Source organism: Nicotiana tomentosiformis, chromosome 9 (assembly GCF_000390325.3).
Source record: "Nicotiana tomentosiformis chromosome 9, ASM39032v3, whole genome shotgun sequence".
Lineage (NCBI taxonomy): Eukaryota > Viridiplantae > Streptophyta > Magnoliopsida > Solanales > Solanaceae > Nicotiana > Nicotiana tomentosiformis.
Genome location: NC_090820.1, coordinates 14092379 through 14115153, shown reverse-complemented (window position 1 = coordinate 14115153; position 22775 = coordinate 14092379). Strand labels below are relative to the sequence as shown.

Genomic DNA, 22775 nt, shown 5'->3' with positions numbered 1-22775 from the left:
TCATCACCCTTGCTGTCGGTTGGTCACCCCTTATCTATTTAACTCCTTCGGGAATTGGAAACATCAGCAATTGATGATATGTTGATGGTATAACTTTCATTTCGTGCAACCACGGCCTTCCCAGAATAATGTTATATCCCATATCACCATCTACCACTTTGAAAAGAGTTGTTTTCATTACTCATTCGGCATTTGTGGGTAACAAAATCTCTCATCGGGTTGTCACGCTGGCGAGATTGAATCCGGCGAGGAGTTTTGTGGCCGGAATGATGCTTATGGTGAGTTTATCTTGTTCCAATACTCTCCATTGTATGATATTGGCCGAACTTGCTGGATCCACTAGCACACATTTAATCTTAAAATCTTGCTCATTTAAAGAAATTACCAGTGGGTCGTTGTGCGACACCAACAATCCGTCTGTGTCCTCTTCCGTTAAAGTTATATCTTCTTCGGCGACTTCCTGGAGCCTTTTGCTATGGGTTATTGATACCTTTGTTATTTTTGCTGCCGAAAAGGTGACCTTGTTGATCTCGTTCCCCCCGAAGATCATGTTAATCATTTGGCGTAGGGGATCTTCTCCTGCTTTTGAGGGTTTCGCGTTGTCCCGGTTACAACAATAATTGTTCTTAGCTCGGCAACTCAAGAATTCTCTGAGACCATTCTTCAACAGTGTTGCCACTTCTTCCCCGAGGTGTCGACAGTCCCCTGTCCGATGGCCATTCATCCCGTGGTATTCATACCACAAATTGGGATCCCTCTGGCTGTGATCAGATCTCATTGGTTTTGGGAATTGTGCTTCTTTGACCTTTCTCATGGCTGACACCAACTCCACTACACTGACGTTGAAATTATATTCTAACAGCTTGGGGTAGGAAGGATCTCGTGCCCCTGGCGCTTCTTTACCCTGGAATGATCTATTGTTCCAACCGCGATCAGATCTTCTGTCGATGGCGAACCTGTCCGCCGATCGGAAGCCTCTGTCGCGGCCTTCGGTCCGTACGTAGGGCAAAAATCGGCCCCTCGAAGACCGTCTGTCCGTTTGGAAATTGTCTTTTCATTTTTATCTGTTCTTTTCCCATCCTTTTGTCGACGATGGAAAGCCAACCTGATTATCTTCGATCCTTATCTTTGATTCGTACCGGCTGTGGACATCCGCCCAAGTTGTTTCTTGAAACTCAAACATGGTTACTTTCAATTTTCGGGAAGCGTCTGAACTTCTTAGATTCAGTCCCTTGGTGAATGCTTCAACCGCCCATTCATCCAGGGCAGCCGGGAGCAACAATCTCTCCTTCTAGAACCAAGTAACGAACTCTCATAGCAACTCGGACTCTCCTTGCGCAATTCTGAATATGTCGGCCTTTCGAGCCCATACTTTTCTGGTCCTGACATGAGCCTTGATGAAAGGGTCCACGAGCATCTTAAAGGAGTCTATGGAATGCTCGGGTAACAGTGAATACTACGTCAATGCTCCCTTCGTGAGAGTCTCTCCAAATATCTTCAGCAAAATAGATTCAATGTCGTGAGGAGCTAAATTATTTCCCTTCACCGTCATTGTATAGGTGGTAATATGCTCCTGAGGGTCTCAAGTTCCGTCATACTTTGGCACATCAGGCATTTTAAACCGCTTCAGGATTAATTCTGGTGCCGCACTTGGCTTGTATGGCAATTGAGTATACTTCTTTGATTCCGAACCTTTCAGCACCATTGGTGTGCCAGGGATTCGGTCCATGCGGGTGTTCACTTCCCTCATAAACCGTAAGAGTTCATTCTTGAAAGGGATCATTTTCGTTATTGGGACCAGATCCGCTCCCCCCAGCCCCATCAGAGCAAACTTTGCCCCTCGGGGTGTTGTTGTCGACCCTCTGTGTTGCTTGATTTGCGAGAGCGCCGGGAGGAACCGAATCTCGTCTATTCGCATTATTAGAAGCCCCCGATAACGCCTGCTTCAATACCGTCATAACCTTATCTTGTCGCGTGAGGTGGCCTAGAATGATCACATGTTGTTCTTGTAGGACCCTTACCGCATCAACGACATATTCCTCCTCAGCATTATCGGGAGTTGTCTCCCAAATATGTCGAGGATATTGCCTGCCATGCACCGGCGTGGCGGTATTTCCCTCGTTGTGGGTGTCACTGATTGAGTCCTCGAAATGAGGTTGATCCCTTCGAACCTCGGGATTGTGCGTGTTGTTAACACCGTTATATCCCATTTCTTATAATTTCTTCTAAGACAAAATAATCAAAACACGTTAGTAAAAAAGGCAAGGATCAACTTAATTGCACGGTTGTCTAGGCTCCACGGTGGGCGCCAAACTGTTTACCCGTAAAATGGTACAATTGAATTTATATGTAGTTTCTAGACAAGTGAATTAATTTGATCCTGAAATAACAAGATAATTGATGAAATATATAACATTTAGCCTTGATAGGAAGACAAAATGACGGAAATAAAGACTTTGGTAGTGAAGCCTCCAGGCGCAACATTAATAAGAACAAGAACAGAAAACAAGAAGGTAAAATTGATTAGAGCTTTGAGTAGATTGTAGTATTAGTTTGTCAGAAAATTCGTGTCCTTACAATGATAACAAAACTCACTATTTATAGATACGTCTAGGAAAGGAGGTCCTAGAGTCGTGCCCTTCTTTAATGTCAATTATGAGGGCCGTTGATGAAGATGCAACACTGAGCATAAATACCAAATTCCTTATAACGGGCAACGTACTTGATGCTGTGAAATATTCTCCATTAAATGCCACCGGCGAAGAGTATCTATTGCATCCTTATGAGCGTTATTCTTTGCGGTGACAGACGGGACCGTTGCCTTTGATTTTGGCTATCCCCGTCTTAGGTTCCACGTGTTCCTCTTTTGGACGGCCACGTAACATAGCATATTTTACCCTATATAAGTTTAGCGGAAAATTTTGATGCTTCCTTAAGGCCGAAAGTGCAAAACGCAAACCGAACAAGTAAAAGGGCGTAGAAAATATCTTAATAAGCAACAGCTATCGAGTGCGAGTACAAGAATTAAGGTTATTGCATTAATTATTTCACTCTATATTTCTTGGTCTCAATGTGTTTGTTTTTAATTTACTTTTCATAATATAATGTACATAATGGTAGAAAACTAATTCATTGTCCAGATTACGGACATGTGACAATCAAATGCGGTAAATAAAGAAATAGTAATTCCTCCGGTCTATTTTAATTGATTTTTTTGTTGTTTTCACACATATTAAGAAATTTATCTTTTAGTATTAATTAACAATAAAATTAAACATATTAACTTTAATTTATTCATTGAAAATACAACAAATACTCCTAGACACTTTACTCAAAATTTCAAGTTAATTCCTTCTTGTTGTGGACCACAAAAAAAACCCAAAAAAATCAATTAAAGTGAACCGGAAGAAGCAATAATTAAGTTGAAAAGTTGAAGTTTTAATGTGAAAGGATACTGTAGACTGGCAGCTTAATTGCTTTATCAGAATTCAGAACAATATTTCAAAATATAAATATATTATAACAAAAATTGTGATGCTTATGATCCAAACCAGCCTGTTCAACAAGCATGCATGCATATGCGCTATGTGGATTTTATTAAAATTTAATTATTTAAATCCTATATATGTTTTCCTAGGAGCTGGAAGAATAATTCTCATTATTACTGTTGACCAAGTGTAACTTTCAGAAGGAGTATATGCTCAGTCAATGACTACTGTTGACGGAGCAATTCAATGAGTCTTTTTTTATATTTATTTATTAATCCGTCAATAATTATTACTAATTTATATATATATATAGTTAAAATTATGATTATTTTACTCTAGGATTAGCTCATCACCTGTTAGTTAGAAATATATAATTTTCTTAATGAGTTGATATATGTATAAGAAAGTTATAAGATTTTAAAAAAATAAAGCCTAGTTAAAGTCTGAAAGTTACAACTTTTCGGTCACGGTCAAAAATTTGCATACTTTCTGTTCAATTCAATATTAAAGTTGAGTGATCATAGAACAATCCATGCATACGATGTGAAATAAAAATCCAAAAATCTGAGAATAATCAGCAGGTGTTTAACTTCACAATTTGAATACCAAAATTGGGCCGAATATGACTGGCTCTACCTTGTATATGGGCTTAAATTCAATAATTATTGTAGAGGAATTTTCAGAAATGATTATTGTTTAGTGGCTATTAATTTTCTATAGCTATCATATACATAATTACTTTATGTAGCTACCTTTTAGTTGTTATGGTAATGTATTCAATTTATTCAAGCTACTGTATTCATGAATATAGTAGCAAAAATGGGTCAAAAAACAAGGTAGTCCAGCTGTCAGCCGTTGTATTCACATTAATTCATGAATAAAAAGTAATAATAGGTCTCTTCAGTTGTTTAATAATGGAAAGCTGTTAATTTAACGAGATACACTCATAATATAACTCACCTGAATCAATTATAACACACAACATTATCAATCCAATTAATGAGAAGATTTATGAGACGCTAAACACAAAAAAACAGAGCATTCTTCAGAGTTTCAGTCCCACTTTTCTTCTGATACAGTTCGAATTTTTTTTTTCCTGACATTGTTCGAGGTTCTGCTCGGAATTGATACAAGTATCTACAGAAATACTTTGAAATTCGATTTTCTGTATATGAATACATCATGTATTTATGCAAGATACAACTTGTAATAGTAACCTACTGCATGCATATTTTATAATAAACCTAGTGTTTGTATTCTGTTGTATCTAACAGTTGGGTTCAATGTATTCAAGTTTATTTTTATATTCACAATATTTTATTTATTCCTAATTTATGGTATTACTACTTTATTGAGTATATTTCATTTTTTGTATTAATTGACTTTCTATTTGTATTGAGAGTATTTTACTGTATTTCATTGTATTGTTGTTTTAAATACAGATGGATACAGTTAGGTCGAAAATACAGATGAATACAGTTACATTGAATGCATAACTAATTGATGAATAACATCAAAATGATAGAACTAACAATGTATTTAAAAATATTATTGTATGAACTCAAATACATATAAATACATCTAAATACAATAGTCAAAAATCACTGTACAAAATAAAAATCAGTGTATGCCTTATCGAATACATAAATATATCTAAATACAAGAAGAGAAACCCACTGTAAAAACTAAAAATCAATGTATGCGGACCCGAATACATATAAATACATCTACAATTAGGGTCATTACATATTTTTGTTCTCCTTTCGGCTTCAATGGTTGTTGATGAACCGGCAAATATAATTCCATTGTTATATGTGAATGGTTTAACCCATTTTTTCAAACATAATCCTAATCTCATTTGCCGCTGCCACCCTCTTCTCTGTCCTTTCCTCTTCCATGTCAACATTCAAAATCAATTCAGCTATGAACAGACCATGTCCGCTCCACTTTGGAAAAAGATACAACTCATATCATAAACTTTGATCAAGATATTTTGAAACTCATGTTAACAGAGATGAAATCCAGCAAATCGAGATCTAGGGTTTGAAACAAATTTAGAGAGAGAACCTGCAAATAAAGGAGAATTGTGGTTCAACAATGGGGAAGACAATGGCGTTGTGAGAGAGAGATCGTGTAGAGAGAAATAAGATACGATAATTTTGGGAGAGAATAATCTGAAAGAATAAGAGAGAAAAATAATAGACAGCGTATTTAATGGCTTAACGATAAGAAGTGACCATAAATATATATTTTGATATAAAAACTAAAAGGTAGTTATAGAAAATAATATTTTAAAAGGGTTTTTATTTATAATAAATAGGATATAAAGTTTTGCTATATGAGGTAAAATTTCCATTATTGTACTAGTTACTAGAGGCAGAACCAAAATTTTAATCTTATGGGTTCTAAATTTTAGAACGAAGACTTTAAGTATTAATAACTAGGTTCTAAATATAATTTTTGTACACATTCAATGAATTCTTAACACAAATAAATTATTTGAGCAAAAACTACTTGTTCGCCCGAATCCGTAGCCGGTAGAATATTGTCAAAAAATAGAAATTAGAAGTCACTAGTGTGACCATAATCAAGGTTATTTCAAATTATAACTTATTCTTGCAAAGATTGTGACGCTTATGATTCCAAACCGATCCAAGCATGCATGCATGTATGATGTATGTATGTACGATGTCGTTTGACTACACTTGTAAGATTTTAACCACAACCTTAGGTTAATTATGTTCGTACCATTTTAGTGGTAAGAGGAAACCAGTGGAAAGGCTAAGATTAGTAACTAATGACGTTGCCAATTGTGCTTGCGTGTTTGGATTTCTATTTTTCACATCTTACCCAGACTGCTCCCCACCCCACCCTCTCTAAAATCAGTACCTAGGGTTTATGGTCACTATTATCTAGGGTTTAGGGTCACAATGTCACGACCCCAAATTCCCTCCATAGGATGTCGTGATGACACCTAGTCTCTAAGACTAAGTAAGCCTATCAATGCAGAATAACAATTGAAACATGAAATAAATAAATCTGCAATCCACATAATTACAACTTCCAAAACCCGGTAGAAATAAGTCACAAGCTTCTAAGAATTTATCCTCAATGTTTTTATATATCAGAGCCTAAAGAAAATAAGGAAGCAACATAACAAGGATAGAAGGGGACTCCGGAGTCTGCGTACGCTGGCAGATATACCTCGAAGTCTCCGTACACGGGTAGCTTACTAATGTCTGGACTGGTAGGATGTACCTGGATCTGCACAAAAAGATGTGCAGAAGCGTAGTATGAGTACACCACAGCAGTACCCAGTAAGTGCCAAGCCTAACCTCGGTAGAGTAGTGACGAGATCAGGTCAGGCCCTACTGTAAATAATAAAAGGCAAGGTAAAATATTTAACAATATAATAATAATAATAATAAAATATCAGTAAAAATGAATCAAGTAGTATGTCACCCTTTAATTACACACAAATAAGGACAAATAATACCTCGTGGAAAGAAAACAGAAAATTTACACTTTAGGAAAATCACGAAAATAATCAATGGCAAATGCAACCATAAAGAAATATCAACAAGGGCACTCCCGAGGTACCGCCTCGTAGTCCCAAATCATAAATAAATTTATAATATCTCATTTTCTTATATCACCGCGGAAGCCTTCACAATTTATTTTAAAGAAAATATTTTTTCCAAAATAGCATCCCGCGTTTTAGCCACCCTTATCACACCGCATGACTTCTAGTAGTTCCCCTACTAGCCACGCGTATCAAACCACCCTTATCTCACCACATGCGTTTCAACACCCAGACCTTATACTGCCGCATATGTATCAATATCACAATACATCATAATCTGCACGTCAAGTGCTCAAATATTTCAATTTGCCAAAATAAATAATATCAACAATATTTTTTCACAACAGGAAGCTCACGACTCAATCACAATGAGTATAAAATCTCACAAAATATTCGGGAATAAATCTCACATAATATTTAAAAAAATTTAATACGTTGCCTCAGTTCCAAATTTTAAAAAAATCAAATACTTCATATTAATAATATTTAAATTAAAGAAATTTCACCTTCAAATAATTCACATAATAAAAGAAATCAAGTTTGAGCTAAACGGGTAAAACACTTAGCAGGAACAGGTCAGGCAAATTTAAAGTACAAAAATATATTAATGATGATGAATATAACAGAATAAAATAATTTAATTAATATGCAACAATGCTCTTACACAATTTAAAAAATATAACCTTTCACATTTAGCCCGTGTACACACTTGCCACCTCGTGTACACGACTATCAACACATCAATACCAATCCTAGGGAAAATTTCTCCCATACAAGGTTAGACAAGTCACTTATCTCGACTTGCTCTAATTTAATTCACTAGTAAGCCTTTTCCTCGATTATCCAATTCTGAATGGCTCGAATCTAGCCAAAATAATTCGATGCAGTCAACAAAAATTATAGGAATCAATTTCATAAGAAAATACTATATTTTTCAATAAAATCCGAAATTAGCTCAAAAATGCCCGTGGGGCCCACATTTTGGAATCCGGCAAAACTCACAAAATCCGACAACTCATTCAATTACGAGTCCAACCATACCAGTTCCACTCAAATCCGACTCTGAATCGACACCAAAATCTCAAAAATTTGTTTATATGAGATTACTAAATTTTTTTCAAATTTTAATCTCAAAACACTAATTAAATGGTGAAAACAATGATGGATTCGGGTAATCTAACCAAATATTGAGCTAATAACACTTACCCCAATGTTTTCTCTGAAAAATCTCCCAAAAATCACCTCTCCCCAAGCTCCAATTTGTCAAAAATGGAAAATGGGACGAAGTCCCCAGCTTTATAACTTACAGTTCTGCCCAGGCTGCCCTCGATCATGGCCTCGATCCTAGCCCTCGATCATGGCTTCGATCCTGGCCCTCGAAGCTTGCCCTCGACCATGGCTTCGATCCTGGCCCTCGACCCTTGCCCTCTATCCTAGGCTCGATTTATGGGCTTCGATTTCTGGGCTTCGATCCTGGGCTCGATTTCTGCCCCGCGAATTTCTAGCAAAAGAAAATTGCAGCAGCATTTGCAGCAGCTGTTTAAGTCTCACTTTTGATCCGTTAACTACCCTCGGGACCTCAAGCAAATACACCAACAAGTCCTAAAACATCATACGAACTTATTTGAAACCATAAATCACATCAAAAAAAGCTAAAATGACATATCACACCCCAATTCAATCTTAATGAAACTTAAGAATTTCTAACTTCTACATTCGATGCCGAAACTTATCAAATGAAGTCCGATTAACCTCAAATTTTGCACACAAGTCATAAATGACATAACGGAGCTATAAAAATTTTTGGAACTGAATTCCGATCCCGATATCAAAAAGTCAACTCCCCGATCAAACTTGCAAACTTAAATTCGTATTTTAGCCATTTGAAGCCTAAATTAACTGCAGTCTTCCAAATATAATTTCGAACATGCCCCTAACTCCAAAATTACCATACGGATCTGTTGGAATAATCAAAATTTTATTTCGGGGTCGTTTGCACCTAAGTCGACATCCGGTCACTATTTGAACTTAAGATTTAAAACTTGGAACTAAGTGTTCCAATTCATTCCAAAACCTCGGGCCTAAACCAATTACTCCGGCAAGTCATATATCAGTTATAAAGTACAGAATGATCAGTAAATAGGGAAACGGGGCTACAACTTTTAAAATGACTGACCGGGTCGTTACATTCTCCCCCTCTTGATCAAACGTTCGTCCTCGAACGGGTTTAGAATTATACCTGGAGTGGTGAAAAGATGAGGATAACAGCTGCGCATATCATGCTCGGTCTCCCAAGTCGCCTCCTCGACCGGATGACCCCTCCATTGAACCTTCACGGAAGCAATGCCTTTTGACCTCAGCTTTCGAACCTGCCTGTCCAAAATAGCCACTGGTTCCTCAACATAAGATAGATCTTTGTCCAACTGAAGTGAACTAAAGTTTAACACATGAGACGGATCGTCGAGATACTTCTGGAGCATAGAAACATGTAACACTGGATGAACTGCAGAGAGACTAGGTGGTAGTGCAAGTCTGTAAGCAACCTCTCCAACTCTCTCAAGAATCTCAAAAGGCCCAATATACCTAGAGATCAACTTGCCCTTCTTCCCGAACCTCATAACACCCTTCATAGGCGAAACCTGGAGCAAGACCCGCTCACCAACCATGAATGTAACATCACGAACCTTCCGATCCGCATAACTCATTTGTCTAGATTGGGCTGTACAAAGTCGATCCTGAATCAATCTAACTTTTTCCAAGGCATCTTGAACCAAGTCTGTACCCAATAGCCTGGCCTCGCCCAGTTCGAACCAACTCACTGGAGACCGGCACCGCCTACCATACAAGGCCTCATACGAAGCTATCTGAATGCTCGACTAGCAGCTGTTGTTGTAAGAACACTCCATAAGTGGTAAGAACTGATCCCAAGCACCCCCAAAATCTATCACACGTGCACGAAGCATATCCTCCAGTATCTAAATTGTGCTCTTGGACTGCTCGTCCGTCTGAGGGTAAAATATTGTACTCAACTCTACCCGAGTACCCAACTCACATTGTACTGCCCTCCAGAATCATGATGTAAACTGTGTACCCCGATCAGAGATGATAGATACCGGTACTCAATGAAGTCTGACAATCTCGCGAATATATATTCGAGCCAACTGCTCAGAAGTGTAGGTAGTCATCACAATAATGAAATGAGCTGACTTGGTCAGCCTATCCACAATCACCCAATCTACATCAAACTTCCGCTGAGTCCTTGGAAGTCCAACAACGAAATCCATAGTGATTCTCTCCCATTTCCACTCCAGAATCTCTAACTTCTAAAGCAACCCATCTGGCCGCTGATGCTCAAACATCATCTGCTGACAATTTAGGCACTGAGCTACATATTCCACTATGTCTTTCTTCATCAGTCTCCACCAATAGTGTTGTCTCAAGTCTTGATATATCTTCGCGGTACCTGGATGAATTGTGTACCGCGAACTGTGGGCCTACTAGAGAATCAACTCACGCAAGCCATCTACATTGGGTACACATAGCCTACCTTGCATCCGTAATACACAGTCATGTACAATAGTGACTTCCTTGGCATCACCGTGCTGAAATGTATCCTTAAGGACAAGTAGATGGGGGTCATCATACTGATGCTCCCTGATACGATCATAAAGAGAAGACTGAGAAATCACACAAGCAAAAACTCGGCTCGTCTCGGAAATATCCAATCTAACAAAATAGTTGGCCAAGGCCTGAACATCCAAGGCTAGAGACCTCTCTACTACCGGTAAATATGCTAAGCTGCCCAAACTCTCCGCCTTACGGCTCAAGGCATCGGCCACTACATTGGCCTTCCCAAAATGATAGAGAATGGTGATATCATAATCCTTAACCAACTCCAACCATCTCCGCTGCCGAAAATTAATATCCTTCTATTTTAACAAATGTTGTAGACTTCGGTGATCGGTGTAGACCTCATAATGGACATCGTACAAATAATGCCGCCAAATCTTCAAGGCATGAACTATAGCTGCTAACTCAAGGTCATGGACGGGATAATTCTTCTCATATACCTTTAACTATCTGGGCGTGTAGCCAATCACCCTGCCGCCTTGCATTAACACTACGCCGAGACCAATATGCGATGCGTCATAATATACAGTATAAGACCCTGAACTTGTTGGTAATACCAATACTGGGGTTGTAGTCAAAGCTTTCTTGAGCTTTTGGAAGCTTTCCTCACATTCCTTGGTACACCTAAACGGAGCACCCTTCTGGGTCAATTTGGTCATAGGTGCAGCAATAGAAGAGAAACCCTCTACAAATCGGCGATAATACCCTGCCAAACCAAGGAAACTCCGGATCTTTGTAGCTGAGGACGGTCTGGACCAACTCTGCACTGCTTTAATCTTCTTCGGATCTAACTTGATCCCCTCGTACAAAAACTATATGACCCAAAAATCCCACTGAATCAAGCCAGAATTCATACTTTGAAAATTTTGCATATAACTTCTTTTCTCTCAAAGTCTGAAACACAGTCCTCAAGTGTTATTCATGATCTTCTCGACTCCGAGAATACACTAGAATGTCGTCAATAAACAAAATGACGAAAGAATCAAGATAGAGCTATTCATTTAGTGCATAAATGTTGTTGGGGAGTTAGTCAGCCTAAAAGATATCACAAGGAACTCGTAATGACCATACCCAGTCCTAAAAGCAGTGTTCGGGATATCTGGTTCCCAAATCTTCAACTGATGATAGCTTGAACACACGTCGATCTTAGAGAACACTCTGGCAACCTGAAGCTGATCAAATAGGTCATCAATACATGGTAATGGATATATGTTCTTCACTATAATCAATACACATCCACATAAAACCATCCTTCTTCTTCACAAATAAGATAGGAGCACCCCAAGGTGATACACTAGGCCGAATAAAGCCCTAATCAAGTAACTCATGTGACAGTTCTTTTAATTCTTTCAATTCTATTGGGGCCAAACAATATAGTAGAATAGAAATGGGTTGAGTGCCCGGTAACAAATCAATGCCAAAGTCAATATCCCAGTCGGGTGGCATACCTAGAAGATCCGCTGGAAATACATTAGGAAAATCCCTTACTGTAGGAACTGACTCCATGGTAGGAGTATCAACACTAACATCTCTCACATAGTCCAGATACACATCACACCCTTTCTCAATCATTCATCGAGCCATAAGGAATGAAACAACCCCGCTAGGAACATTATCCAAGGTACCTCTCCATTCTAGCCGCAGTAGACCTGGCATAGCCAACGTCACCGTCTTGGCGTAACAATCAAGGATAGCATGATAGGGCGACAACCAGTCCATGCCCAAAATAATATCAAAATCCATCATAATGAGCAATAATAAATCAGCTCTGGTCTCAAAACCACTGATAACAATTAAACACGACTGATACATACAGTACACAATAATAGATTTACCCACAGGTGTAGATACATAAACAGAAGAACTCAAGGAATCACGGGATACGCCCACATACGGGGCAAAATAAGATGACACATAAGAATAAGCGGAGCCTGGATCAAATAAGATAGATGCATCTCTTTGACAGATCTGTATAATACCTGTGATAACAGAATCGGATGCAACGGCCTATATCCTAGCAAAAAGGGCATAATATATGGCCTGGCCTCCCCCTCTAGGGCAACCTCTACCTGTCCGACCTCCACCTCTAGCTGGCTATGCAGGTGGAGTGGCAACTGGTGTAGTAATCATGGCCTGAGAAGCCTGAAGGCCCTATAGAATAGGTGGGGCCTGAGAAACCTATGGAGGTGCACCCCTCATAAGTTTGGGGAAATCCCTTATGATATGACGAGTGTCACCACATTCAAAACAATACCTCAGAGGACATGGTTGTTGGGACTGGCTCGGGCCTGATCGACTAGACTGCCCGCTAAAGGCACCCCGTATAGGAGGTACAAAAGACACTGGCCGTGCATAATATGGAACCTGAGGTCTAGGAGTAGCCGGAATACCACTGGAAGCTGGAAGTGCTGAATGAATAGGACGACTCACATAACCTCTACCTTGACGGGTTGCGGCTGGGGCACGAGAATTATTATATGTGCCAGAATCTCGGGGTCTCTTAGTTTCCCTCTCTTCCCTCTCCCGGATACGCATACCTTCCAATCTTCTAGCAATTGACACCATATGTTGGTATGTGATGTACATCTGTAGCTAACGGGCCGTATTGGATCTGATGCTAGGGTGGAGACCCACAATAAATCTGCGAACCCGCTCTCGAACGGTAGCAACTAAGGCTGGTGCATGCCTAGCCAAATAACCGAATCAGATCGCATATTCCGACATGGTCATAGAACCCTGGCGCAACTGCTCAAACTTGGCATGCCATGCATCTCTAAGACTCTGAGGAACATATCAGAAAATTGAGTCCAAGTAAGTGAAGTTGTCTCAGCCGGAATATCCAACTCATATGTCCGCCACTACTGGTAGGCCGCTCCTCTAAGATGGAATGCCGTGAAAGAAATGCCACTGGAATCCACTATACTCATGGTACGAAGGATACAGTGACATTCCTCCAGAAAACCTTGAGCATCCTCTGAAGCTAAACCGCTGAACATGGGAGGGTGGTACTTCTTTTACCTCTCGAGCCTAAGTTGCTCCCCCTTTGAAACTACTGTCCTAACCTCGGGCAGAACTGGAACAAATGGTTGCACTAGTATAACCTCTTGGGCATGGTCAACTTGGGTCCGTGGCTCTGGAGTACGGGCGGCGAGAGTCTATGCTCCTCCCCCGGCCTGAGATATGGCAGGAGTAAGTGGAATTAACCCTGCCTGAGCTAGAGTACCAAACATGCTAAAAACTAGGCAAGAGTCTCCTGAAGTGCAGGGGTAGTACCAAGCGTCTCAGGTGCCTGTTCTCCAACTGGAGCTACTGGTGGCTCTGCTGCAGCAGCTCGTGCAAGTGCTCTGGCTGCACCACGTGGTCTGGCTCGGCCTCTGGCCCGACCCCGACCTCTTGCAGCTCCAATAGGGGGTACGGGTGTATGATCATCGGATCCAGTTGTGCGTGTCATCACCATCTGTGAGAGAATACAAAGACAATAGTTTAGAACTTCTAAGTCAACAAATGCGCACGATAAGGAATCAAAGAAGTGAATATTTCCTAATAGTTCCATAGCCTCCCGAAGATAAGTACAGACGTCTCCGTACCGATATGTAAGACTCTACTAAACCTGCTTGTGACTCATAACACCTATGAACCTAGAGCTCTGATACCAACTTGTCACGACCCCAAATTCTCTCCGTAGGATGTCGTGATGGCACCTAGTCTTTAAGACTAGGTACGCCTATCAATGCGGAATAACAATTGAAACATGATGGATTCGGGTAATCTAACCAAATATTGAGTTAAGAACACTTACCCCGATGTTTTCTCTGAAAAATCTCCCAAAAGTCACCTCCCCAAGCTCCAATTTGTCAAAAATGGAAAATGGGACGAAGTCCCCAGCTTTATAACTTACAGTTCTGCCCAGGCTTCCCTCGATCCTGCCTCGATCCTGGGCCTTGATCATGACCTCGATCCTGGGCTTCGATCATGGCTTCGATCTTGGCCCTCGATCATGGCTTCGATCCTTGCCCTCAAACCTTACCCTCGATCATGGCTTCGATCCTGGCCCTCGACCCTGGCCCTCGACCCTCGCCCTCTATCCTTGGCTCGATTTATGGGCTTCAATTTCTGCGCTTCGATCCTGGGCTCGATTTCTGGGGTTCGATTTCTGCCCCGCGAATTTCCAGCAAAAGAAAATTGTAGCAGCTTTTGCAGCACCTCTTTAAGTCTCACTTTTGATCCGTTAACTATTCGAAACTCACCCGAGGCCCTAGGGACCTCAACCAAATACACCAACAAGTCCTAAAACATCATACGAACTTATTTGAAACCATAAATCACATCAAACAACGCTAAAATCACATATCACACCCCAATTCAATCTTAATGAAACTTAAGAATTTCCAACTTCTACATTGGATTCCAAAACCTATCAAATGAAGTCCGATTGACCTCAAAATTTGCACACAAGTCATAAATGACATAACAGAGCTATGAAAAGTTTTAGAACTAGATTCCGATCCCGATATAAAAAAGTCAACTCCCCGATCAAACTTGCAAACTTAAATTCGTATTTTAGCCATTTCAAGCCTAATTTAACTGCGGTCTTCCAAATAAAATTTCGAACATGCCCCTAAGTCCAAAATTATCATACGGAGCTGTTGGAATAATCAAAATTCTATTCCGGGGTCGTTTGCATATAAGTCGACATCCGGGCACTATTTGAACTTAAGCTTTTAAACTTGGAACTAAGTGTTCCAATTCATTCCAAAACCTCGGGCCTAAACAAATTACTCCAGCAAGTCATATATCAGTTATAAAGTATAGAATGAGCAGTAAATAGGGAAACGAGGCTATAACTTTTAAAATGACTGGCCGGGTCGTTACATCCTCCCCCTCTTGATCAAACGTTCGTCCTTGAACGGGTTTAGAATTATACCTGGAGTGGTGAAAAGATGAGGATAACAGCTGCGCATATCATGCTCGGTCTCCCAAGTCGCCTCCTCGACCGGATGACCCCTCCATTGAACCTTCACGGAAGCAATGTCCTTTGACCTCAGCTTTCGAACCTGCCTGTCCAAAATAGCCACTGGTTCCTCAACATAAGATAGATCTTTATCCAACTGAAGTTTAACACATGAGACGGATCGTCGTGATACTTCTGGAGCATAGATACATGTAACACTGGATGAACTGCAGAGAGACTAGGTGGTAGTGCAAGTCTGTAAGCCACCTCTCCAACTCTCTCAAGAATCTCAAAAGGCCCAATATACCTAGAGATCAATTTGCCCTTCTTCACGAACCTCATAACACCCTTCATAGGCAAAGCCCGGAGCATCACTAACCATGAATGTAACATCACGAACCTTCCGATCCGCATAACTCTTTTGTCTAGATTGGGATGTACAAAGTCAATCCTAAATCAATCTAACTTTTTCCAAGGCATCCTGAACCAAGTTTGTACCCAATAGCCTGGCCTCGTCCAGTTCGAACTAACTCACTGGAGACCGGCACCGCCTACCATACAAGGCCTTATACGAAGCCATCTGAATGTTTGACTGGTAGCTGTTGTTGTAAGAAAACTCCGCAAGTGGTAAGAACCGATCTCAAGAACCCCCAAAATCTATCACACGCGCACGAAGCATATCCTCTAGTATCTGAATAGTGCTCTTGGACTGCTCGTTCGTCTGAGGGTAAAATGCTGTACTTAACTCTACCCAAGTACCCAACTCACATTGTACTACCCTCCAAAAATGTGATGTAAACTGTGTACCCCGATCAGAGATGATAGATACCGGTACTCCATGAAGTCTGAAAATCTCGCAAATATATATTCGAACCAACTGCTCGGAAGAGTAGGTAGTCATCACAGGAATGAAATGAGCTGACTTGGTCAGCCTATCCACAATTACCCAAACTACATCAAACTTCCGCTGAGTCCTTGTACGTCCAACAACGAAATCCATAGTGATTCGCTCCCATTTCCACTCCGGAATCTCTAACTTCTGAAGTAACCCACCACTGAGCTACAATTTCACTATGTCTTTCTTCATCCGCCTCCACCAATAGTGTTGTCTCAAGTCCTGATACATCTTCGCGGTACCTTGATGAATTGAGTACCGTGAACTGTGAGCCTCCTAGAGAATCAACTCATGCAAGCCATCTACATTGAGTACACATAGCCTGCCCTGCATCCGTAATACACCGTCATCTCCAATAGTGACTTCCTTGGCATCACCGTGCTGAACTGTATCCTTAAGGACAAGCAGATGGGGGTCATCATACTGATGCTCCCTAATACGATCATAAAGAGAAGACTGAGAAACTACACAAGCCAAAACTTGGCTCGGCTCGAAAATATCCAATCTAACAAAATGGTTAGCCAAGGCCTTAACATACAAGGCTAGAGACCTCTCTACTACCGGTAAATATGCTAAGCTGCCCAAACTCTCCGCCTTACGACTCAAGGCATCGGCCACTACATTGGCCTTCCCAGGATGAAAGAGAATGGTGATATCATAATCCTTAAGAAATGCCAACCATCTCCGCTGCCGCAAATTAATATCTGTTTAAACAGATGTTGTAGACTCCGGTGATCGGTGTAGACCTCACAATGGACACCGTACAAATAATGCCGCCAACTCTTCAAGGCATGAACAATAGCTGCTAACTCAAGGTCGTAGACCGGATAATTCTTCTCATATACCTTTAACTATCTGGGCGCGTAGGCAATCACCCTACCGTCTTGCATCAATACTGTGCCGAGACCAATACGCGATGCGTCACAATATACTGTATAAGACCTTGAACCTGTAGGTAATACCAATACTGGGGTTGTAGTCAAAGTTGTCTTGAGCTTTTGGAAGCTCTTTTCACATTCCTTGGTACACCTAAACGGAGTACCCTTCTGGGTCAATTTGGTCATATGTGCAGCAATAGAAGAGAAACCCTCTACAAATCGGCGATAATACCCTGCCAAACCAAGGAAACTTCGGATCTCTGTAGCTGAGGACGGTCTGGACCAACTCTGCACTACTTTAATTTTCTTCGAATCTAACTTGATCCCCTTGCACAAAAACTATATGACCCAAAAATCCCACTGAATCAAGCCAGAATTCATAGTTTGAAAATTTTGCATATAAATTATTTTCTCTCAAAGTCTGAAGCACAGTCCTCAAGTGTTGTTCATGATCTTCTCGACTCCAGGAATACACTAGCATGTCGTCAATAAACACAACGACGAAAGAATCAAGATAGAGCTGAAATACACTATTTATTTAGTGCATAAATGTTGTTGGGGTGTTAGTCAGCCCAAAAGACATCACAAGGAACTCGTAATGACCGTACCGAGTCCTGAAAGCAGATTTCGGGATATGTGGCTCCTAAATCTTAAACTGATGATAGCCTGAACGCAAGTCGATCTTAGAGAACACTCTGGCACCCTAAAGCTGATCAAATAGGTCATAGATACATGGTAATGGATACATGTTCTTCACTATAACCTTGTTCAGCTGGCGGTAATCAATACATGTCCACATAAAACCATCCTTCTTCTTCACAAATAAGACAGGAGCACCCCAAGGTAATACACTAGGCCGAATGAAGCCCTAATCAAGCAACTCATGTAACTGTTCTTGTAATTCTTTCAAATCTGCTAGGGCCATACAATATGGTGGAATAGAAATGGGTTGAGTGCCCGGTAACGAATCAATGCCAATGTCAATATCCCTGTCGGGTGGCATACCCGGAAGATCCGCTGGAAATACATTAAGAAAATCCCTTACTGTAGAAACTGACTCCATAGTAGGAGTATCAACACTAACATCTCTCACATAGTCCAGATACGCATCACACCCTTTCTCAACCATTCATTGAGCCTTAAGGAATGAAACAACCCCACTAGGAACATGATCCAAGATACCTCTCCACTCTAGCCGTGGTAGACCTGGCATAGCCAACGTCACTATCTTGGCGTAATAATCAAGTATAGCGTGATAGGGCGACAACCAGTCCATGCCCAAAATAATATCAAAATACACCATACTGAGCAATAATAAATCAGCTCTGGTCTCAAAACCACTGATAACAATTAAACACGACCGATACACGCAGTCCATAATAATAGATTTACCCACAGTTATAGATACATAAACAGAAGAACTCAAGGAATCACGGGATACGTCCAAATACTGGGCAAAATAAGATGACACATAAGAATAAGCGGAGCCTGGATCAAATAAGATAGATGCATCTCTTTGACAGACCGGTATAATACCTGTGATAACAGAATCGGATGCAACCGCCTCTATCCTAGCAAGAAGGGCATAATATATGGCCTGACCTCCCCCTCTAGGGCGACCTCTACCTGTCCGACCTCCACCTCTAGCTGGCTCTGCAGGTGGAGTGGCAACTGGTGTAGTAATCATGGCCTGAGAAGCCTGAGGGCCCTATGGAATAGGTGGGGCCTGAGAAACCTATGGAGGTGCACCCTTCCTAAGTTTGGGGAAATCCCTCATGATATGACGAGTGTCACCACATTCAAAATAATACCTCGGAGGATGTGGTTGTTGGGACTAGCTCAGGCCTGATCGACTAGACTGCTAGCTGAAGGCACCCTATACAGGAGGTACAAAAGACACTGGCGGTTCATAATATGGAACCTGAGGTCTGGGAGTAGCCGGAATACCACTGGAAGCTGGAAGTGCTGAATGAATAGGAAGACTCACATAACCTCTACCATGATGGGTTGCAGCCGGGGCACGAGAATTATTATATGTGCCAGAATCTCGGGGTCTCTTAGCCTCTCTTCCCTCTCCCGGATATGCATACCTTCTAATCTTCTAGCAATTGACACTACTTATTGGTATGTGATGTACATTTGTAGCTCTCGGGCCGTATGAATCTGATACTAGGGTGGAGACCCTCAATAAATCTGCGAACCCGCTCTCGAATGGTAGCAACTAAGGCTGGTGCATTCCTAGCCAAATCACTGAATCAGACCGCATATTCCGACATGGTCATAGAACCCTAGCGCAACTGCTCAAACTAGGCGTGCCATGCATCTCTAAGACTCTGAGGAACATATCAAAAAATTGAGTCCAAGTAAATGAAGTTGCCTCAGCCGGAATATCCAACTCATATGCCCGCCACCATTGGTAGGCCGCTCCTCTAAGCTGGAATGCCGTGAAAGAAATGCCACCGGAATCCACAATACCCATGGTATAAAGGATATAGTAACATTCCTCCAGAATACCCTGAGCATCCTCTGAAGCTAAACCGCTGAATGTGGGAGGGTGGTACTTCTTTTACCTCTCGAGCTTGAGCTGCTCCCCCTATGAAACTACTGTCCTAGCCTCGGGCAGAACTGAAATAAATGGTTGCACTGGTATAACCTCTTGGGCATAGTCAACTTGGGTCCGTGGCTCTGGAGTACGGGCGGCGGGAGTCTATGCTCCTCCCCCGGCCTGAGATATGGCAGGAGCAAGTCTGTAAGCCACCTCTCCAACTCTCTCAAGAATCTCAAAAGGCCCAATATACCTAGAGATCAACTTGCCCTTCTTCCCGAACCTCATAACACCCTTCATAGGCGAAACCCGGAGCATCACTAACCATGAATGTAACATCACGAACCTTCCGATCCGCATAACTCTTTTGTCTAGATTGGGCTGTACAAAGTCGATCCTGAATCAATCTAACTTTTTCCAAGGCATCCTGAACCAAATCTGTACCCAATAGCCTGGCCTCGCCCAGTTCAAACCAACTCACTGGAGACCAGCACCGCCTACCATGCAAGGCCTCATACGAAGCCATCTGAATGCTCGACTGGTAGCTATTGTTGTAAGAAAACTCCACAAGTGGTAAGAACTGATCCCAAGCACCCCCAAAATCTATCACACGTGCACGAAGCATATCCTCCAGTATCTGAATAGTGCTCTTGGACTGCTCATCTGTCTGAGGGTAAAATGCTGTACTCAACTCCACCCGAGTACCCAACTCACATTGTACTGCCCTCCAGAATCATGATGTAAACTATGTACCCCGATCAGAGATGATAGATACCGGTACTCCATGAAGTTTGACAATCTCGCGAATATATATTCGAGTCAACTGCTCGGAAGAGTAGGTAGTCATCACAGGAATGAAATGAGCTGACTTGGTCAGCCTATCCACAATCACCCAAACTACATCAAACATTCGCTGAGTCCTTGGAAGTCCAACAATGAAATCCATAGTCATTCGCTCCCATTTCTACTCCGGAATCTCTAACTTCTGAAGCAACCCACCTGGCCGCTGATGCTCATACTTCACCTGCTGACAATTTAGGCACTGAGCTACATATTCCACTATGTCTTTCTTCATCCGCCTCCACCAATAGTGTTGTCTCAAGTACTGATACATCTTTGCGGTACCTGGATGAATTGAGTACCGCGAACTATGAGCCTCCTAGAGTATCAACTCATGCAAGCCATCTACATTGGGTACACATAGCTTGCCCTGCATCCGTAATACACCGTTATCTCTAATAGTGATTTCCTTGGCATCACTGTTCTGAACTGTATCCTTAAGGACGAGCAGATGAGGGTCATCATACTGATGCTCCCTGATATGATCATATAAAGAAGACTGAGAAACCACACAAGCCAAAACTCGGCTCGGCTCGGAAATATCCAATCTAACAAAATGGTTGGCCAAGGCCTGAACATCCAAGGCTAGAGACCTCTCTACTACCGGTAAATATGCTAATTTGCCCAAACTCTCCGCCTTATGACTCAAGGCATCGACCACTACATTGGCCTTCCTAGGATGATAGAGAATGGTGATATCATAATCCTTAAGCAACTCCAACCATCTCCGCTGCCGAAAATTAATATCCTTCTGTTTAAACAAATGTTGTAGACTCCGGTGATCGGTGTAGACCTCACAATGGACATCGTACAAATAATGCCGCCAAATCTTCAAGGCATGAACAATAGCTGCTAACTCAAGGTCGTGGACCGGATAATTCTTCTCATATACCTTTAACTATCTGGGCGTGTAGGCAATCACCCTACTGTCTTGCATCAACACTGCGCTGAGACCAATACGAGATGCGTCATAATATACAGTATAAAACCCTGAACCTGTAAGTAATACCAATACTGGGGCTGTAGTCAAAGCTATATTGAGCTTTTGGAAGCTCGCCTCATATTCCTCGGTCCACCTAAACGGAGCACCCTTCTGGGTCAATTTGGTCATAGGTACAGCAATTCAAGAGAACCCTCTACAAATTGGCGATAATACCCTGCCAAACCAAGGAAACTCCGGATCTCTGTAGATGACGACGGTCTGGACCAACTCTACAGTGCTTCAATCTTCTTCGGATCTAACTTGATCCCCTCACACAAAAACCTAATGACCCAAAAATCCCACTGAATCAAGCTAGAATTCATACTTTGAAAATTTTGCATATAACTTCTTTTCTCTCAAAGTCTGAAGCACAGTCCTCAAGTGTTGTTCATGATCTTCTCAACTCTAGGAATACACTAGAATGTCGTCAATAAACACAATGACGAAAGAATCAAGATAGAGCTGAAATACACTATTCATTTAGTGTATAAATGCTGCTGGGGCATTAGTCATCCCAAAAGACATCACAAGGAACTAGTAATGACCGTACTGAGTCCTGAAAGCAGTGTTCGGGATATCTGGCTCCTAAATCTTCAACTGATGATAGCTTGAACGCAAGTCGATCTTAGAGATCACTCTGGCACCCTGAAGCTGATCAAATAGGTCATCAATACATGGTAATGGATACATGTTCTTCACTATAACCTTGTTCAACTGGCGGTAATCAATACACATCCACATAAAACTATCCTTCTTCTTATTGACAAATAAGACAGGAGCACCCCAAGGTGATACACTAGGCCGAATGAAGCCCTAATCAAGCAACTCCTATAACTGTTCTTTTAATTCTTTCAAGTCTGTTGGGGCCATACGATATGGTGGAATAGAAATGGGTTGAGTGCCCGGTAACAAATCAATGCCAAAGTCAATATCCCTGTCTGGTGGCATACCCAGAAGATCCGCAGGAAATACATCAGGTAAAT

General features: G+C 41.4%; 1 protein-coding gene across 1 annotated transcript; it reads right to left on the bottom strand.

Annotated features, from left to right (window-relative positions):
• Positions 1-211: 211 nt before the first annotated feature.
• On the bottom strand, positions 212-814 carry LOC138898413 (uncharacterized). The gene has a single exon (XM_070184479.1). It carries the CDS (start codon positions 812-814, stop codon positions 212-214), a length of 603 nt encoding a protein of 200 aa, XP_070040580.1.
• Between the last annotated feature and the right edge of the window lie 21961 nt (positions 815-22775).